The following is a 20,004-nucleotide window of genomic DNA, read 5'->3' on the forward strand; positions in this document are numbered from 1 at the left end:
GGTTTTCCACAGCATCAGAAGGCTAGGTATATCCCAAGTCTGGGGACAAGGTGGTGGCCATACAGGAAGCAGGAGGTTCAGGGGGCAGAGTCAGGGGACAGACGGGACTGTACATCACAAGAGCTGAGTTGCAAATGATGCTGGGGACAGAGTGGGGGTGGAGAGAGCCACAAGGTTCTGACCTTCAGAGAGGATCCAGTGGCTCTTCCCCTAGTATGGCGTGTGGGACGGGAGACACTTGTTGATTGAGCGGCTGGGCAACGGGGGAGTATATCGCATTTAGTCTGGCCTGATCACCGAGCTGACACAGACCAAGGTGGACCACACATGCGTCAGAAGTGCCACTCCAGTTCCAGGTGCCAGGCCTGGCCTCATGTACACAGGTCCCCTGCACAACCTCCACGGGGAGACCCTCTGGTCATCAGGGCACCCTCAGGATGTGGGGCCGTGTCTGCTCACTGTCTTAGAACCCCATTCTTCTCTTGCTTCTGCCCCATCCCCCTGCCTACTCCTCTTCTCCAGTGCTTCCTGGACCTGCTCATGTCAGCAGAGATGTCTGTGTTGCTAAACCTGAGATTGGGCCTCATCCTTCAAGGTCACCTGTCCCTCCCTGCCCACTGCTTGGTGTGTGTTCTTGGCCTCTCTTACACCTGCTGCTGTCTCTGTCCTCCCTGCCTTATGGCTGCCTATGGAGGAGACGAACCAGACTCAGCAGAAGGGGGTGGGCCCCTGTGGGAGGACAGAAAGGCCTTCTCACTGGAGGAAGATTCTCCTGTGGCTGGGCTCGCCATCCCCAAGATTCTGCAGAGGGGATTTCAGCTGCAAAGAGAGGGCCGGGCCCCAGCTTGTGGGCCTGAGTCTCTTAGGGTCTCCCTGGGGACAGGCAGGCTCCCCTGTCCCTGACATCAAACATTGGAAGCACTGCCATTTCCCTGGCCACCACATAGCCAGACAGCCTCCTCTACATCCTGGCCCGTGGGCCGAGACAGCTGCCCCGGCCGGCAAGGATTCTGCCCCTCCTGCTTTTCTGCAGGTTTGCCGTGTGTGATGCCCCTAAGTACCTGGGCACCTGAAGCCAGAGTCCTTCTGGTGCCCGGGGCCTCTGGCAGGGCCTGGGAGGCCATGGGAGCCGGAGGAAGGTCCTGTTTTCCTGTGGGAACTTGTTGGGGCTGCCAGCAGTGTGGGGGCAGGGAGAGAACAGGGCTGCGGGTCCCCTCCTCGTCTGGGGGTTGCTCCTGGCAACACTGCTCTCTCCCGGCTCTCCATGGCCTCGGGCAGGGACCCAGACGGCCGCAGGGGCTCTGTGTCTCCCGTCTGCATGACAAGACTGAAAGCTCTGCCCTGGCTGGCCTGCTCGAGAGGCGAAGCAGTCGCCAGAGTAAAGACAAGCGAAGCCGAGAGGGGCCCCAATTAGAGCAGCAAGCGGTTCCCACCACAGGCCCTGGCCGCCCCTCAAAGCAAGTCCGAAGAAGAAGGCGGGCAGGCGGGCGGGCTTGCAGCAGCTGTGTGAGTAATAGGGTCCTTGCCTGGGCTCAGGAAGTCCAGGGGTGAGGGGGAGGGCCAGAGGGCCCAAGGCCAGCTCCCTTTCTCCTGCAGGGAAGGGCTGAGGGAGTGGGACCCCCCAGGCAGGGAGGGCCCTGGGTCCGCCCCACAGTCCCACACAGGGGGTGTCACAGGGAACCAGAGATGGGCTTGCTCTGGAGCTGCCAGCTCCCACCATCCTACATTCTAGAGAAACCTCAGCCCCTCTCTTGCTTGCAGCCAAGGATAAAGCAAGAAACTACCCTGTGCTTGGGGAGACCAGAATCTGCCATTCTTCTGCCCACCTGTTCATCTGTCAGTCCAACAAAACCTGCTGCCTACTGAGCACCCTGGGGTTCCCAGCTCTCAAAGGCCTGTGTTCTCCAGAAATCAGGAAGAAAACCAGTAAACTAATCAGGAAAAGCTCACGGAGAGGTGGCAGAGTGGCTACGGGCACAGATTTTACAAGAAGACCTGGGTTCGAATCCCAGTTCCAACTATATCATCTGACCATAAGGGACCCACCTGACCCATGTGCCTGGGTCTCCCCCCTCTGCAGGTGGGGATCATCACAGAATCTGTCGCACCAGGGAGTTCTAAGGGTGAAGTGATGCTCATGTTCCTGAAGTACTTAGGAGGACCCGGCAAATTTCAAAAGGAGATGTGTTAAATTAAAACATATATATACATATTTCTAGCAGCAACAAACACTAGGCAGGACGCAGGGGGGTCTGGGACGGGGGTTAGGGGAAGGACAGAACACGAGTATTGTGGTGTTTTTCACTTCAAGTACTAAGCGACCCTGGGCCGACACTGTGTACAGCGGGTAAAGTCACTGTGCAACGCTCACAACCAATATGCATGCTAGTTCAAGTCTCAACTGCTCCCATTCAGCTCTCTGCTGTGTGCCTAGGAGAGCAACAGAAGATGGCTTAAATCCTTGGGCCTCTGCATCCATGAGGGAGCCCTGGCAAAGCTCCTGGATGCAGATTGGCTTAGCTCTGGGTTGTGGCCACTTGGGCAGTGAACCGGTGGATGGAATATCTCTCTGTCTTTCCTTCTGTGAATCTGCCTTTCTTCTCTTTTTTTTCTTTCTTTTTTTTTTCAAAGATTTTATTTCTTTGTATTGCAAAGTCAGATTTATTTAGAGAGGAGGAGAGACAGAGAAGATCTTTCGTCTGATGATTCACTCCTCAAGTGACCACAACAGGTGGTGCTGCGTCAATCCGAAGCCAGAAGCCAGGAGCTCTTCTAGGTCTCTCACACGGGTGCAGGGTCCCAAGGGTTTTGGCAGTCTTTGTTTTTCCAGGCCACAAGCAGGGAGCTGGATAGGAAGCAGGGCTGCTGGGATTAGAACCGGCGCCCATATGGGATCCTGGTGCGTTAAACGCGAGGACTTTAGCCGCTAGGCCATGGCACTGGGCCCAAAAATTCAGCATAATTTAAAACATAAAAATAAAATTAATCACAATTAAACACATTACAAACCCAGCTCCTGGGGGACATCAGGCTCATTTCAAATGTTCAACAGCCATAGGGAGCAAGTGTCTACCCCACTGGACAGCATTGACAGGAGTCACAGAAAAAAATTTTTCAGAGTTATTTTACAGACGCTATTAAACGAATTAAAAGGGGCCTGGTGGCATGGCCTAGCAAGGTGGCCTATCGGCTAAGGTCCTCGCCTTGAACGTACCGGGATCCCATATGGGTGCCAGTTCTGATCCCGGCGGCCCCACTTCCCATCCAGCTCCCTGCTTGTGGCCTGGGAAAGCAGTCGAGGACGGCTCAAAGCTTTGGGACCCTGCACCCATGTGGGAGACCTGGAGGAAGTTCCTGGATCCTGGCTTCGGATCGGCATAGCACCAGCCGTTGCGCTCACTTGGGGAGTGAATCATTGGATGGAAGATCTTCCTCTCTGTCTCTCTTCCTCTCTGTATATCTGACTTTCCAATAAATAAATAACTCTTTAAAAAATAATTAAAAGGAACAATATCTTGCATTTGGAGAGTGCTAAAGACACAGAGTGCTAAAAATAGTCATTTATTTTGTAAACTGGGTGATGGTGAGGAAGGCAAGAATGAAACTTAGGTTTTAGACAGATTGTCCAAAGGGATGGTTTAGCAATATATTCTCAGTGTAGCACAGCAGGGTGTTTTGGGGCCAAACATTAAAAATAGGAATGAAGGAAATCAATGGAGAAGAAGACCAGAAAGAGGAAAATGAGGCCCATGGTAGAGAAAGTGCTGAGTGAGATGGAGATGCAGAGCCAGATGTACCAGTAACTGTAAAGCTGAGCTTCTCAAGGATACAGAGATGGTTGGCCCTGTATCTCCACATGTGGCCAATAAAGCAGATATAGGAAATGTTGGAGGACCAGCATTAAGGTGGTCTTTTTTTTTTTTTTAAAGCAATGCTATCCCCACACATACCATCTGTATGTTTTTTACAAGGGGCTCGCCTACAACAGGACAACACAGGGAGGTAAAGGTGAAGGGATGAGAGATGAACCGCTTTACAAGCATGAACCGAGGGGAAGCTGCAGTGGGCAGAACACTGGGAGACTAGATGGCAGAGGGGACGGCAGTCACTCGGGGAGTGAACCATCAGACAGAAGATCTTCTTCTCTGTCTCTCCTCCTCTCTGTATATCCACCTTTCTAATAAAAATAAATAAATCTTTAAAAAAAAAAAAGTCAAGGTGTCGCAATGGATTGCATTGTGTCTCAACATAAAAGATACGCTGGACTCCTGACCCCCAACACCTGTGACTGTAGCCCTATCCAAAGGTCATGTGAGGACCAGGCCAAACATATGGAGCCACACTCAAAACCTGGAGTGATGTCACTTCCAGCCAAAAGCCGCCGAGGGTTGTTGTCATCTACCAGAGGCTCACAGGAAGCCACAGCCCACCAGGGGCTTCCTAAGTTTCCCCAGCAGGACAAACTCCCAGACCCAGATCTCACATGTACCAGCAGGTGCCAGGCCCTTACCCAATTTAGTCTGCCCTCTGTCTCAGCCTTTGGGTAAGCTGGTGGAAACTGTGACCCAGCCTTCCCCACATCCTATTCTTGGGTGTAGCTGCAGGTGTTGCAGTCTGGACCAGTCTGGCTTGTTCCCAGCCCCAGTATCCATGTATATTGGAGGGTTCCATGGTCATGCCTAGCTCAGCCCGTCACCATGTCCAGTTCTTAACAAAGCCAGCAGAAATTGCAGTTCTACAGAGGTAGGCCCACATATTCCCTACCAGAATCTGCCCCCAGACCTGGTTCTCTTGCATGCTGGTTAGTGTTATAGTCCAACCTAACGTGATACATCCCTGGTTATGCCATTGGGGTGGGTACTGTGACCTAGCCCTAAGAGGTAAAGCCCGAGCCTAGCTTTAGTGTATTCCAGTGGGTGGTGATCAGTGCTAACTAACCCAGCTCAGGTCTCCCACATGGGCGGGTACATTGATCTGTCCCAGAAAGGTTCTTTAGTTTCCCTCCTCCAAACCTCTTGATCTCTTTCCCCTCGCTTACCTGCAAGTGCAGTGGCCTTGTTAGTGAAAATCCCCCAGAAATCATTCCTCACTTGCAACATACACCCTCAGCAGACCTTCCTCCCACACATCCCCATACCTCCTTCCCTAGGAAATTCAGTCCCTGCTCCCAGGAGTACATGGGTTTCCCAGCCCAGTCTTTCAGTGATGTGGTGTGCTGGCCTGGAGTTCTGCCTACCCACTAGGGACCTAAGCTCCTGGCTCATGTGCTGGCCTGGAATCCCACTCCTTACAGCACACCACACCAGCATGCTAACTTACGACTCCCTCCTCCCTCCACTCCCTAGCCCACGATCAAGCATGTGGGGAATTCTCAAGGTTGGCTCTGCCTCCTTGGGTGTGAGACCCCATGTCCCTGTACGCCCCTGCTGGTGCTATCCCCATTCCACAGGCCCCTCCAAGAAAAATCTTGTATCATTTGAATCATTCTATAAATGACCACAGCTGGGGCTGGGCCAGACCACAGCCAGGACCTCAGAACTGAATCAAGGGCTCCCATAAGGGTAGCAGGGACTCAAGTATTTGAATCATCACGTGCTGCCTCCCAGGGCGTGCATGAGCAGGAAACTCCAATCAGAAATGGAGCGAGAATTTGAACTCCGGCACTCTGATATCAGATGGGAGCATCCCAAGCGGCCCGCCCCTCCGGCTCTGTCCAACTCCCTTGACTGTGCACACCCTCATTTCAAAGTTGGCTTCTCAAGCTGTCTGTTAATTGTTTGAGGATGGGGAATCCATGTCATCCATCCAGTATTCCTACATATTTAATATGTACGAAGGAAGGACAGCATGTCTTTTGTGATGGGTGAAGGAAGCTGTTTCGGACTGAACTTCACCCCCACAGTTCAAGGTGACTGCTGGAGACAGGGCCTGTTAGGAGCCGAGTTAAGGTGACATGAAGTGGTAACAAATCAGAGTTCCATCATGAAGGGAAAATGGCTTGCTCTCTCTCCACGTGGGGTCATGGCAAGTTGTCCCAACAGCCGCTCATAAGCCTGGACAAGCTGCTCGCTGGGGTAACCCAGCCTGGTGGCATGGTGAACACACAATGCCAACACATTCAGCCACACCAGTCCCGGCTCACACATCATTTCTGAGGGTCCTAACATGTCTACGGGCATGTTTTAGGGGAAACAAGGGCTATGGGGATGCGAGGGTGACAGTGTCAACTGGCGGCAATGGGGAGGACATGGTAGCTTTTTAAAAAGTTTTATTTCAAGAACTTGTTTTGTTTTAAACTGGTATTTCAAAAAAAGGTGGGTCAAATACAAAAAAAAAAAAGTCAGTTGAATAACAGCATAGAGGTTTAGAAATCACATCGGCAGGAGCCATGTACAGACAGCACAGACAAAAACAATCCAGCGTATGCAATTCTGTTCCATTTCTTTGCTTATTTTGAGTATGTGGGTTTTCCCTCCCCCTCCCACCTCCTGTATAAAATACAATCGATGCATGCCATGAAACCAGAAAAAAAGGAAAGAGTTTTAACAAATGGTTACAAGAAATAGACTCTGTACAAGAGAACACCATCGGTCCCTTGCCCCATTCCCCCCACCCCCGCCGCCCTGCCCCAGCTTCCTCTCTCCCCTCGCTCTATCTTTTTTAGGTTAGATTATTCTGAAGACAGTTCACCTCCAAGTCCACCTGGTCACCTTTGCCGCCCTCGAGTTTGGGCGATGTGGAGTTCTGGATGTTAAATGACTCCTCCTCTTTCAGGCAGGACTTGAGTGCCTCCTGGATTTTGTGGGGTGCACTAGGGTCATCCTGGAAGGGGACACAAGTAGGGGAGGGAGAAGAGGGGGAGACAACAGGACAGCAATCAAAGAATAACCCAGGTTTTCTTTTTCTTTCTTTCTCCCTCCCTTCCCTCCTTCCTTCCTTCCTGTCTACCTACAAGATTTATTTCATTTTTAAAAAGATTTATGTATTTCATTGGAAAGGCAGATGTACACACAGGAGGAGAGACAGAGAGGAAGATCTTCCTTCCGATGATTCACTCCCCATGTGGCCGCATTGGCTGGTGCTGCGCTGATCTGAAGCCAGGAGCCAGGAACCTCTCCTGGGACTCCCACGAGGATGCAGAGTCCCAAAGCTTTGGGTCATCCTCGACTGCTTTCCCAGGCCACAAGCAGGGAGCTGGATGGGAAGTGGAGCTGCCGGGATTAGAACTGGCACCCATATGGGATCCCAGCACGTTCAAGGCGAGGATCTTAACCACTATGCTATCGTGCTGGGCCCAATTTATTTCATTTTTAAAGGCAGACTGACAATAGAGAGAGACGCACAGCAGGTGAGAAAGAGATGTTCCATCTGCTAGTTCACTCCCTAAGTGGCTGCACTGGCCATGGCTGGACCGGGTTGAAGACAGGAGCCTGGAACTCCAACTGGGTCTCCTTCATAAGTGGCAGGAGCCCAAGCATTTCAGCCAACTTTCCAGGCACATTAGCAGGGAGCTGATTGGGAAGTGAAGCAGCCGGGACTTAAACCAGTATTCTGATATGGGATGTCAGGGTATTCAGGAAATTTATTCAGGTATTTTAGGAAAGCCTTACTTAAAAACAATGCCAGATAAGGATGATAACCTGAGAGTGGACTTTAATTTGGGCCAGTCCCAGAACAGAGGCCAAAGAGACAAAAACAGTCCCTTGTGGTGCCTGGCCCTCTACACTCTCAGGTCAGAGGCTGGTGCCTGGCCCAGCAGCTGGGATACTCACGTTCCACACAGGAGCCCTTCAGTTCCAGCTCTTGACTCCCAACTTCTTGCTAATGTGGACCTACAAGTGATTGGGCTCCTGCCCCACACACGGGTGGGATTGAGTTTCTGACTCATCAGCTTTGGCTCCAGCCAGGGACTGTTCTGGACATGTAGGAAGTGAATCACAGGGGTGAGATTTCTCTCTCTGCCTCTCCAACAAACCAAACAGAAACTAAAAGAAAACCTTGGTTGAGAAACACTTCTTGTCAGCGTATACAGCACACACACATCAGGCTGACACTAAGTGCAGAGCTGCTTGCATCAAAGCTAGGGCTCCCCAACCCCCACAGCAGCTACACATTCCCTCACTAGAGAGACCCAGGCATGGGAGCTGCCCACCATCAAAACTGCACCTGCCGAAAGATGCTAACAAAGAAAGTGCTTTCTTAGTTAAGCCCGAGTGATCCTAGCTGGCGGACGTTGCATGGGACACTCACGGCTATTTCTTGGCCCACTCCCATGTCCCCTGGCCCTGCTGCCAATCCCTGTATGCTGTCCTGTAGCCCAATGCCAGGCTACGCAACCTGCACTGAATCCGCCTTTTGGAGGTGTTCAGGACCCCCACGCCCCCAAACCTGCTACACAAGCGCTCAGTGCTCCAATCCCACATCCTGGCCACTCAGAGAACTGTGGTAGCAAATCCTGCCTCACTGCTCTCTGGGGACCCTCAGAATGGGTCGGTGGTGGTGGCGGTTGTCCTAATCACTGTCCTAAGCGTCCTAAGTGCCTGGAACCATTGCTGAGCTTGCACAGCTACTTGGACAGATTTCAGATAGGTGGCAGACACCCTGTCTATCAGTTCAGGCTACTCCTACCTCTAATTAATCACCTTCAGAACCTAGCAGAATCTCTGGGCTTGAGGTCAAGGGGGGCAGGGATGGGGGATGGGCACAAGTTGGCCTGGAGCTCCTGTTTGTGCTGCCTGCTACTGAGTTTGGTCCATGACTGTTCGGAGTGAGGGTAGTGATGGGTTACAAAGGAAGTAGGGGGGCCTGGCACCGTGGCCTAGCAGCTAAAAGTCCTTGCCTTGAACACGCCAGAATCCCATATGGGTGCTGGTTCTAATCCCAGCAGCTCCACTTCCCATCCAGCTCTCTGCTTGTGGCCTGGGAAAGCAGTTGAGGACAACCAAGAGCACTGGGACCCTGCACTCGCGTGGGAGACCCAGAAAGAAGTTCCTGGCTCCTGGCTTTGAATCAGCGCAACACCGGCCAATGTGGTCACTTGGGGTGTGAATCATCGGACGGAAGATCTTCCTCTCTGTCTTTCCTCATCTCTGTATATCTGCCTTTCCAATTAAACAAATAAATCTTTTTAAAAAAGAAAAAGAAAGAAAGAAAGAAAGAACGCATGCACGAACTCCAGGCTGCTCATGCAGGTGGCGAGGGCTGTCCAGTAAAGTTCTCCAAGTATAGAAATCAGTGCCACCTGCTCCCTGTTTGCCTGCCCCATCCTCACCCAAAACTTATCCAGTGGCCCAGACTCAGCAGAGAGAGTCTTTAGACAGAGTTTCAGGATTGCAGGCCACAGGATATGGGGCTCCCTGTTCCTGAGAAGAGGAACTGAGGTCTGAGGAGAACTAAGGTAGGCTGCAGGCCTGGCAGCTGCACCCAGCCTGCTGCAGGAGTGCTTGACAGGTCAGTCACAGCTGTGGGAGAGCTGGGAAAAGCTGCATGGTGACAGTGACCCAAACGTGCTGAGACGGCCAATATCTCTGTATTAAGGAGTAGAACAAGTAGATAACCCTCACTGAGTCGTAAAATGTGAGGACACAGGTATGTACCTGCACGCGCGCGTGCGCACACACACACACACAGTCACTTTGTGGAAAGAGAAGGAGGACGAGGAACGGTCCTCTTTGTTCTGTGTCTTCTGTACCATTTGGGGAAAGCCCTGGGCATGAGATATATTCAAGAACTTTGGTGGGGTATGTGGGTGCTCTGAATCACCCCAAAACCTAATCAAAGCAACAGGAGGCTGCCCTCTCCTCCTCCTCCCAGCAAACAAGCTGCTTTTGTGTTCCTCAAGGTAACCTCCCCCATACCACCTCTGGCATCACAGACTCCTCAGGGCACCAGGGGCTCTGGGAAATGTCCCCTGACTGTGATCCCTCAAGGACCCGGGCACAGGAGCCAGGATGCCAGGGAGGTGGATTTCGGGCTCACAGGATTTACATGTATGAGGAACTGCCCTCAGGGGCAAGCAGTGGGCCAAGTGAATAGACATGTACATGAGCCACTGGGGCCTTCTGCAAACAGCACTGGGGAGGGAGCCCTTCCTCACCCCCTGCCTCCCACCCGAAGCTGATCTTGGTAAGCCCAGGGTCGCTGAATCTCACAGCAGGGGACCCATCTGTTTCTGACTTGGCAGAAGCACTTGGTCACCAGGGGGCCAGGCCGATGTCTGGCCTGGATCCCAGGAACTGCTACAGAATCAGAACTGCTTCCCCTCTTCCCTGTCCTGCCCCCAGTGCATGCTCCAGCCACGTGGGGGGGACCCTTCAACCCAGGGGGTAACTGGGGACTCAGTCCTGGATCCTCAGTTTTCTAGGTGCAAACCCTACAGTACCGGACCAGACACATCTTGAAGCTGAATCTGGAGAGTGAGATTTCAACAGAAAGAAAAAAGAGAGAGGGAGAGCACTAAGGGACACTCTGGAGAAGTCCTATGAAGGCCTGTCCCCTCTCTGGGGACTCACATCATCCAACCACCCCCTCCAGTCCCGATCCCTCCGCAGGGCAGCTGGCCATCTGGACCCACAGCAGGTGGGGTGACTGCTCACACTTTGTTCACTCTCACCTGCTCAGCTACACTAAGGACTCCCATACAGGTTTGGCCAGCACGTGGCCCCTGGGCGCCGAGCGGGAGGAGAGGGGCAGCCTGTGACACAGATTCCCAAACCTGACCCCTCCTTGGCCACAGCAAAGTCTTTCATTGTAAATCTTTCTCACGGGGTGGCTGGGAGAGATTATGGTGGGAATATTCTCAATCTACTTGGGGTGAGAGGGTGGGGAAAAACAAGCAGGGGACGGCAGGAAGGGATTTGGGCAGGGAGGACAGAGGGAAGGATGAAGTATGGATCCACATTGCTGCCCCCTTGGCTTCTGCCCCTTGACTTGATCAAGCTTTCCTTACTTCTCTGTTAGCACCACCTAGCAGTGACCAGGCAGGCCAGAGTGCTGGCTGATGCAGTGGGTGGGAATCCACCATCAAGTGGCAACCATGCTAACTGCAGATGCCTGCAAGATGCCGAAGGTGACCAGGTCTAACCTGAAGGGTAGGTGGAGCGGATCAGAGAGGGAGGTGGCGCATCCAGAACACAGAACGCTGGGTGAGAAAGTTGTTCGTTTACTCGGGTGTTGCGTTATAGGGGACAGGGGGCTCTCTGAGACTCGGTGGAGGGGGTGCTAGGAGACCAGTGACACCTGCTCTTGCCACCTCCCCGAGGGATGGTCAAGCCTGTGTGCTGCCTGGACAGTCTCACGGTCCCCTCCCCAGACCGTGTCCACCCTGGCTGACCACTTGCTGCTCTGCTCTGTCTTTGGGGGTGTTTCAGGCATGTGCACCTCGCACCCTGTGAAGCTGGGAGAGCCAGCAAGCATGGCAGGGTTTTGTGGCCACAGAGGCAGCACGCAGCACGCGGGCATGAGCGGGACTGCGCTCTCCCCTCCGGAGGCCCACATCCTCGGGGACTGATGATTGTGGTTATTGACTATGAAGTCTGTAAGACATCTTGTGTCCTTGTTTATGATTTCAAAATCACTAATCTCTGGGGACATACCAAGTGATACAACCTGTTTTCTTCCTGCTCTTCAATATCAAAGATTTAAAAATAAAACGGCTCAAGTTTATATCTCATACTTCATATTTGCTATGATCTCTCTTCTCCTCCACCAGGCCACCTGTTCCTTGTCTGGAGTTTGGTGAATAAGGCCACATGCACTGTTAGTCTCTCCTTCCTCTTCTGGGGCTACAGTTTCTTCATCAGTAAACAAATGACAGTGGGGGCCGGTGCTATGGCATTGCATGTAAAGCCACTGCCTGTGGGTGATGGCTCCTGTCTCAGCGACCCTACTTCCCAACCAGCTCCCTGCTAACGGCCTGCGAAAAGCAGCGGACGACGGTCCGAGTGTTTGGGCCCCCACTACCTGTGTGGGAGACCCAGATGAAGCTCTTGGCTGGCTGTCACAGCCATCTGGGGAGTGAGCCAGCAGATGGAAGATCTTTCTCTCTGTAACTCTGATTTACAGGTGAATAAACAAACCTCAAAAACAAAACGAACAAGAGGCAAACAGCAATGGGCCAGACTTGCACTGTTCAACACAGGAGGCACCAGGCACCTGCCAAGCACTTGAGAGCCCTGTGGCAGCTGTGGTGGATGGCACAGAATTAAAACGTTTCTCCTTTGCACATCTTTTCCATAGGACAGGACAAATCTAAAGTCTGTTGAGGCCTCTGAGATTCTAGGGTCTCTTACCTCAAAGAACTTCAGAAATTGCTCCTTAAATGCCATTTTTTTTTTCAGTCTGGTATCTCTGTTCAACTTCCTTATGTGTGTAATAACTGCTGTGTAATCACACATTTACCCTGTGGCATGGGGCCTGTACTGTGGGCAGAATTCTTGGGATGTGGAATTCACATGCCCATGTCTTGGCAGGGTGAGGACAGGGTTTGGACAGATCTCTGTTTTTAAATTCTTTGCTCCAGGCAACACCCTGGGCCGTGGTTTTCAGTCTAGTAGGAGCTTCCACTGGGTTCCAGTGGGATGTATGAGCCCATCCTCTTCCTCTGAAGAGAATGTCTCCTAGACTCAGGGTTCCACCAGGGCTTTGTGGTCACTCAGCTCTCACCTGTTAGCTTTTTAGGGTCCTCCAAGAGCATCAAGACCTAGGGGTTATTTCCCCCACCCTTTCTGAAAGAGCAACTGCCTGTTGGGCTTTAGTGACTATCAGGGAATTCCCTGGCAAGGAGAGCCAGCGATCTGCTCCTGGGTATGGAAGGTCAAAGACGCCACAGTCAGACTTGTGAAGTGCACATGATGCATCCGGGAACAAAGTCTTCTCTGGCTCCCCTTCCCCCACCCTACTGCTTGTCAAAGAAGCGACAGGTCAGCCAAGGGGCTGGCTTCCACCTTCACTGCCCTTAGCTGACCTTTGCAGATGCCCTGGAAAGGTTTCCCATGGAACCAGACCTGGGACACACAGGCGGGCGGGGATGGGGCTGAGGCACACACGAAGCGAGATGTGGAGAAGACAGGTTCCCTGACAGATAACGTGATTCATGCTGCGCTCAGGCCTGGCATGTGGGGAGGGAGCATGGGGGAGAGGGTGGGATGGGGAGAAGGAGGGTGTCGCAATGTTTCCTTACGTTTGGGTGAGAGCCCTCGGCAATGGTGGAGAGGGAGAAGTTGTCGTTGTGCAGCTCAGATGGGGTCCGGAATTTGCTGGTCAGACAGAGGCGAGAAAAGGAGAAGAAATGTCAGTGAGATGACAGCACCAAAGCCTGGTGGGAGTGAACTCCTCAGCCTTGTGGCTCAATGCTGCAGTTTCATCAAATGCCACAGAGTCCTGAGATGCACCATTATTTGATGTGGCATTAAGAAGGAAGCTTTCATCACTGAGTCCATAATCCAATGGCTTTTTGTCCCCTCTTTCAGTGACACACCAGGAGTCACTCATTTAGACTCTGGATAACAGAACTGACAGTGATATGAACAGCTATGACCACGTCTGGTGCACACCAGGCAATGCCAACCGCATCATGTCTACCATCTGGCCGACACTGATTGCAACATGCCAAGCAACTGTCAGATGTGATCTGATTTCAGAATGTGAACCGGTGAGAAAATAGGTACACTTCAGGATCGACATGCTGCAGCAGCCTCTGAACCGTGCTGGGCACATGGGCAGCATAACCACACATGCACAGGAGAGAAAGCACGCCCATGGAGAGCAAAGGTGGCCAGCAAAGGGAACCACAGGAGGCTGGGGCAGAGAAGGCCCTGCAGCCACATCTCCTGCTTCTCCAACTCCTTTGGCAGCTGCTCCTTGTCTACCCACCCTGCTGGATTGGTAGCAGTTACCTCCCAACCCCGCATACCCATGCTCACCCACCCCGCCTTGGTGTAGGAAGGAGGGTCCCCGTGTATGTGTGTGTGAGACTCTGCAGCCATCACGTGCACAGACGCAGCCCCCACCTCAGTGCACATGCACAATGGCGATCGCGTCCGTTAGCTGGGGAGTGGAGGGGCCCCCCACAGAGAGCCTGCCAGTGCCTGCACACTGAGAGGCTCTGCCAGCAAAGGAGCAACAGATGGTGTTTTGTCCTCTTTCCAGGACCTGGCCCTGTCCTGCAGTTGCACTCACTGGAGGGAGCCTCAGGTCAGGGGGAGGGGATAAACTGGAGGCTGCAGGCTGAAAAGGAGGGAGGGCTGGGTGGGATGGGGCACACAATCCTGCATAAATTGTCTGTGGGGTTGGGAACTCCAATTTCTTCCTTTTGTGATGCCTGTGACACTTCTACTGTCTACTTTTGTGTGTGAGAGGGGGTGGGGATAGAGTGATTCTTTCTCAGTGTGTAAGGTCACATGGAGGGTAGCTAAGGTATCTAGAGGTAGAGGGCAAGTGCTTACCAACTTCATGTGGGAACCTACCAGGCACTGCTAAGCTAAGGGACAAGTGGAAATGAGATCCTAGGACTCCTATCCCCACAGGGCTCTTAAAACCCATGGCATAAGAAGCTTGCCCTTCTCTGCCCACCAGCCTACTCAGGAGAGCTGGAAAGTTCTGGAAAGTTCCTTGCAGTTCTGTTTGGATGGAGGGTTGCCACGCACAATGTGGTGCCATTCCTTGCTCCTCAACCATTCCCTGAGTGGGAGTTACTCCTGAGTGACAGTAGATTCGAGGGAGATGGGGTACTGCACATTGACCTGTGAGCGAATTCACTGGCCACAAGCTGTAGGAGACGAGGGATGCTGGTATGAGCGGTGGGACCAGGCAGCTGGGGCAGGACGGGAGCTTGCTTGGGAGGTGAGAGCCAGGAGTTGCTGCTTGCTGGCTGTTCTTGCTTTAAATACCCTCTATCTCCAGAGGGGTGGGTGGGAGTATCTAGAGGGTGGGGTGGGAAATGCCCTCCTGGACAGGGGCGTTGCCTCCAGCTGTGATTCTAATGCATTCTGTGTAGGGATGGGTATGCCTGATAACCTTCTGCTCTTTAGCACCAACGAGACAGCTAGGGCATGGGGAGCAAGGGGTCAGGAATCTCCCTGACCAAGGTCCCTGGGACCGGGTGTCAGAGTGCCTTCTTGCAAGTGAGGCCAGCGGCCCAGACTCACTTGGTTCTCCGCAGCTTTGTGTTCTCTGTCTTGAGCAGGTACAGCTTCTTGGCGAAGAACACCGTCATCATGAAGAGCAGGAGCAGCACGAGCGCGGCCGAGCCGACGGCCACGCACATCACCTGGAAGTCGGTGATGATGGACTCGCAGCGCATCCCCTTGTGCCAGATGTAGTCCTGCGTGTTACACCTGCAGCAGCAACAGTGTGAGACTCCCCTGGGAGTGTGGATCTCGTTGGTCCCAGAGCTTCGCTCAACAGCCTGTTCCTGGAACCACTCTTATTTTGTAATACCTCAGGCCTGTCCAGACCACCTAGGTGGCATCCCCGTCCCAACCTCCCAAACATTCTAGCCCTGAAGGCCCTGGTATGAAGGAAGCAGCTGAGGTGCAGGCAGGCTCATAGTTTCATGAGCATCTGGTGACTGAGCGTGGCCTTCGTGAGCTCAGCCGCATGATTCTCCCAGGACCATCCCTGCCCAGGCCTCCCCACGAAGGACAGAGGGGAAATAAGATGAATAAGAAGCTACAGCAACAAGCCTACCTTGTTGCTCTGCCACGCCCCCTCTAGCTCACATGACTAATCAAACACTGAGAAAAAAGGCAGGGACAGACAAGGACACACACGGACAGATGCCGTCTTCCTCTCCCAGCTCTGCCACACACCCCTTCTTACTCCTTATCCCTGGACAAGTTTCCTGTCTCCTTACTAGGAGGCAGGACCATGAAGCCAGCATGATGAGAGTCAGCCCTTGGGGTGGGCTGTAGTCCTTTTGTGGAGTGACTTTCTCCTGCCCTTGGGGATGCGGTTCCCAGGCTCCAGCTCTTCCAATGACATTGCTGTTTCCATGGGAACCAGGCTGCTTCAAAGAGGGAAAGACGTGGAGGGATGCAGAGGCAGGCAATGGAGGACCTGAAACCTCACGGATAGTGGAGGACAGAGAGTGCCAGGGGGTCGGCAGGCACTACAGAGGGACACGAGGCCCTTGAGGGTTGGCTGCTCCACTTCCAGGACAGGATGGGGAGGTGTGGCTAACTGGGGATCCTTCTTTTGTCTTCCATCTGGAGTCTCTGGGTCATGGGGAGACTGTGTAGAGGGCTGCTAGGGAGGGCAGAACCCCTCCACGTGGGAGCTCCCTCATCAGTGCCCTGGGAATCTAAGCCACGGCTCTGTGCATTCTCCTGACTTCTCCCCCGCAGCGGGCTAGGGTGACAGAGACAAAGGCATGCTGCAGTCTGCAACGACAGACTCAGCAGTCTCCTGTGAGTGGAATGCAAAAGCAGCGTTCAGGCTGCACATGGCCAGGCCTGGGTATACTCAGCCAGTGGAGGCAGCTGGCAGGGAGGTCTGTGTAGGATCCTGAGCCACAGGGAACCACGGTGGCCCTGGAGGAAAGCCCTCCTGAGGCAGTGACAGACGCCAGTGGAGGCTGGGGCCCTGGGGCGGTGGAGCCAAGCGGCTGAGTGAGGCGGGGCAAGCTTACCTTCCTGCTGGTGGGGGAGGATTCTGGGAATGTCTCTAGCCTGTCAGAGGCAGGAGGGGCTCCACATTCCACATTTGGATTGGGAGCTCCCTTTGAAGGTGAAGACGCCAGGCCTCCAAAAATATACATGGTGATGATTTAGCACACAGCTCTCAGGCTGCAGTCAGCCCCATAGTCAGTTTCTAGACTAGATCACAGGGTATCCTCCATCTTTCTAGGGTCCTAATCTGCCCTCATTTCTTAGTCATAGGTCCTTCTCTCAGCAATGGCTGGGAAGCAGCTGCACGCAGTTCATCTGAATGCTGTGAGCACTATGGAAAAGAGCCTCATGGGAAGGAACTGTAGCCAAAGCTGCAATGCCAAGGGTGCCCCGATCACCACCCTCCAGGTTATTCTCCTAGAACACTAAGAGTGAGGAAGCTTGAATCCATCATGTACCCGCTTTGAGAACAAGACAAAGAAGCATCAAGAATGATATTGAAGAGATACTGAAAGGACATACACACACACCCTCCTCTGAGGATGCAGGGACATGAATCTTAAAGCGGTGCAGCTCTACTGCTGGACCCTGAGACAAGGCAGACAAGCAGATGCCAACTCTGCCCACCCACTGGCTCTCACAGGGTAAAGAGGGGAGCTTGCCTGCAGAGCAACACCACCTAGGAGGGCAAGAGTGGGCAAAAGAGGTAGTGGGCCATGAGGTGAAGTGTGCCTCTCCTTCCAGAGCAGGGTTGTGGGGCAGTCACGTTGCCACACGGCTCTTGCCAACAAAGCCCTTCAGGGAAGTTCCCACTTCTCTGTCTAAAGAATGGAGTGGCCTGGTTAAGGACACACACACCTAGAGGAAATGCCAGATCTTATTTCGGAGGGAGCATGCCAGCAACAAGGCCACAGGCAGTGCAGCTGGCGGAATGAAACCCAAGTCTGTTTTGACTCGACTGCTGACTGGGAGAGCTGTGTGCCTGAGAGCCTTTTAGCCCTCATAGTTGTCACAAGGCCCTCTCGGTTGAGTCCATGAGCCCCATGCACCTGCCTGGAGCCACCTTACCTGCAGAAGGCCCCTATGTTCTCCACCAGGTAGCACTGGCCGCCATTGTGACAGTAGCTGGGGAAGAGGTCGCACACGGACCGGCAGGAGCCGTTGTGTCGCACGAAGCCATTGTGGCACTTGGTGCCGTTTCCATCCCTGCCTGGTTCTCCCGGGCGGGGTCTGAGGGCGATAATGCTGCTGCCGGGGACCAACCCCAGAGTGCGCCCCGCACCAGGCTTCTGAGTGGGCCCCATGAGGTCGTTGGGCTCTCCCAGGTCGCCGCCTCCCACTGCGTCCTTGTCCTCTTCCTCTTCATCATCCTCTTCCTCCAGGTCATCATAGAAGGACGTGGTGGGGTAGAAATCAGATTCATCAAAGGGGGTGAAGTCATCATACAAGTCAAGCAGGCTCCAGGAGGGGGTCTCTCCCTGGCCCTCAGAATGGCTCTCGGAGTTTCCGGGTGACCCCGGGAAGCTCCCCAGCTCAGCGCCACGACCCTCCCCGTCCAGTCCTTCGAAGTAGTCAATGTCAATGATATCGGAGGCAGGCTGGGGCTCCTGCGTGCCCTGAAAGGGGTAGGGGGGCTCTGAGCCGTGGGGCTCAGGTGTGCTGCTCCCCAAGTTCAGCCAAACCTCCAAGGGCCTCTCCTTGGGGAGCTCGGGGTCTGAGCTCAGCTTGTCATCAGGGGTGGGGGAAGGTGGTCCGCTGGCCTCTGGTGCCTCAGAGGTGGTGGGAGGCTTCGTAGACTGATCAGGGGCCTCCTGGGGGGCCTGCAGTGTAGCTGGGAGGGCCTGGGTGTCACCACTGCCCACCTCTGCGGTCACTCCGCCCAGGCCCGGGCTGTCAACCTCCAGCCAGGTGGTGCCCGTCACTGCAGCCGACGCCTCCAGTGCTTCCTCAGGCACCACCGCGCCCGGCTCAGAATCCTCCCCGGCAGCCGGCGGGCTGGCCTCGTCCTGCGTGGCGTTGGCACGCGGCTCCCGCGCCAGGCCGCTCCTCAGCTCCTTGGCCTCGACCGCGCCGCCGGCGTCGCGCGCTGTGGGCGGGAAGGCGAGGGGGCGGGGCGTCAGGGAGGGGACCCCGCCCCCCGACCACTCTCCTAGGCCGAGGTCAAGCCTCAGCGTCCCACGCCACGCCCCCTCTCGCCCCGCCCCGGCTTCCAAATCTCGGGGCCCACAAGTCCCAGTCAGCGACGGACCCCCAGCCTTACCCTCACTCCCGCCCCTGCGGCCCCACCCTGAACGCGCACCCACGACTCCCACCACCTGCAGCCCCGCCCCCACGGACCCCCTCCTCCGGTCCACCCAGGGGTTCTGGCGTGGTGGTCGCGGCTGTCCCCCACCTAGCGTCCCCCTAGGTCACCGCGCGGTCCGCGTTCTCCATCCACCCGGCCACCGCAAGGCCGTGCCCCGCCCCCTGGCCGCCGCGTGCGGGCTCCACCTGTGTGCCCGAGGCCGGCAGGACCCCGGGCCGGGGTGGGGCGCGAGGGTCGCTGGGCCCCCCCCACTCCCCAGCTCGCGGTCAGTACCTACCGGGAACGGCCCCCGCGGCGAGAACCAGCGCGGCCCCCAGAAACAGCAGCATGAGCGGCGGTCCCCAGCCCGGGCCCCCGCCCCCGGCTTGGCCCATGGCACGGAGCCCCGGCCGCGGTGAGCGGTCCCCGCGCTGGCTGCGCCCCCGGCTCGCCCGGCCGCCGCGCCCGCCTGTGTTGCGGCCGCCTCAGCCCGCGGTGGGCAGCACGAGCAGCCGCCCGAGCCGCATGCCGCCGCCGCCACCGCCGCCGCCGCGTCCGCCGCTCCCGCCTCCCGCGCCACCGCCGCCGCCGCCGCCGCCGCCGCGCTCGGCGCCGCCCCCACCCCGCCCGCCCCGCAGCACGTAGCGCTGACGCCGGTCCCCCAGGCCGCCCGCCGCGGCCACCGACGGACCCCCGCGCACAAGACGCGGGCGCAAACGGTTGCTGGGCGCTGCGCGCGCGCCCCGGCGGCCGACAGGTGCAGGGCGGGCCACCTGCGGGCAGGGCAGCCGCGCACCCTTTGGGGAAGGAGCAGGCGGCGGCTGATCCCGCGAACCCACCCACCCACCCGACCACGCGGCGAGCCGGGGGCGGGGACGTCGCAGTCCTAGACACCCGCAGACTCGGGGCGGGGCACGGAGGAGCGGCAGGGCTGCAGCCCAAGCCCGCAGTGGAAGTGCCCCTGGTCCAGGTCGCACCATCCTGTCAAATTTCTGGGTCAATCCGATGTGCCATGCGGGGAAGGGTCTACGCTCCACTGACCCCCCTCGAGGGCCTGGGGGCGTTGGCGAAGCCTGGAAAAGGGGCGAATCCGACGGCCCAGGCTCTAATCCG

General features: G+C 55.3%; 1 protein-coding gene across 2 annotated transcripts; it reads right to left on the reverse strand.

The window, feature by feature from the left end:
* Positions 1-6,660: 6,660 nt before the first annotated feature.
* CSPG5 (chondroitin sulfate proteoglycan 5) lies at positions 6,661-19,286 on the reverse strand. Of its 2 annotated transcripts, XM_040994987.1 has the most exons (5): positions 19,190-19,286; positions 17,676-18,693; positions 15,147-15,335; positions 13,181-13,256; positions 6,661-6,822 (listed from the first exon to the last, which is right to left on the reverse strand). In XM_040994987.1, the coding sequence occupies exons 1-5, from the start codon at positions 19,284-19,286 to the stop codon at positions 6,661-6,663; spliced, it is 1,542 nt and encodes a 513-aa protein (XP_040850921.1). The 2 variants fall into 2 exon arrangements, with proteins under 2 accessions (XP_040850921.1, XP_040850922.1); XM_040994988.1 differs by lacking the exon at positions 13,181-13,256 and having other exon boundaries at positions 6,771-6,822.
* Between the last annotated feature and the right edge of the window lie 718 nt (positions 19,287-20,004).

This window comes from Ochotona curzoniae, unplaced genomic scaffold (genome assembly GCF_017591425.1).
Source record: "Ochotona curzoniae isolate NIBS_2020 unplaced genomic scaffold, NIBS_Ocur_1.0 contig_908, whole genome shotgun sequence".
Lineage (NCBI taxonomy): Eukaryota > Metazoa > Chordata > Mammalia > Lagomorpha > Ochotonidae > Ochotona > Ochotona curzoniae.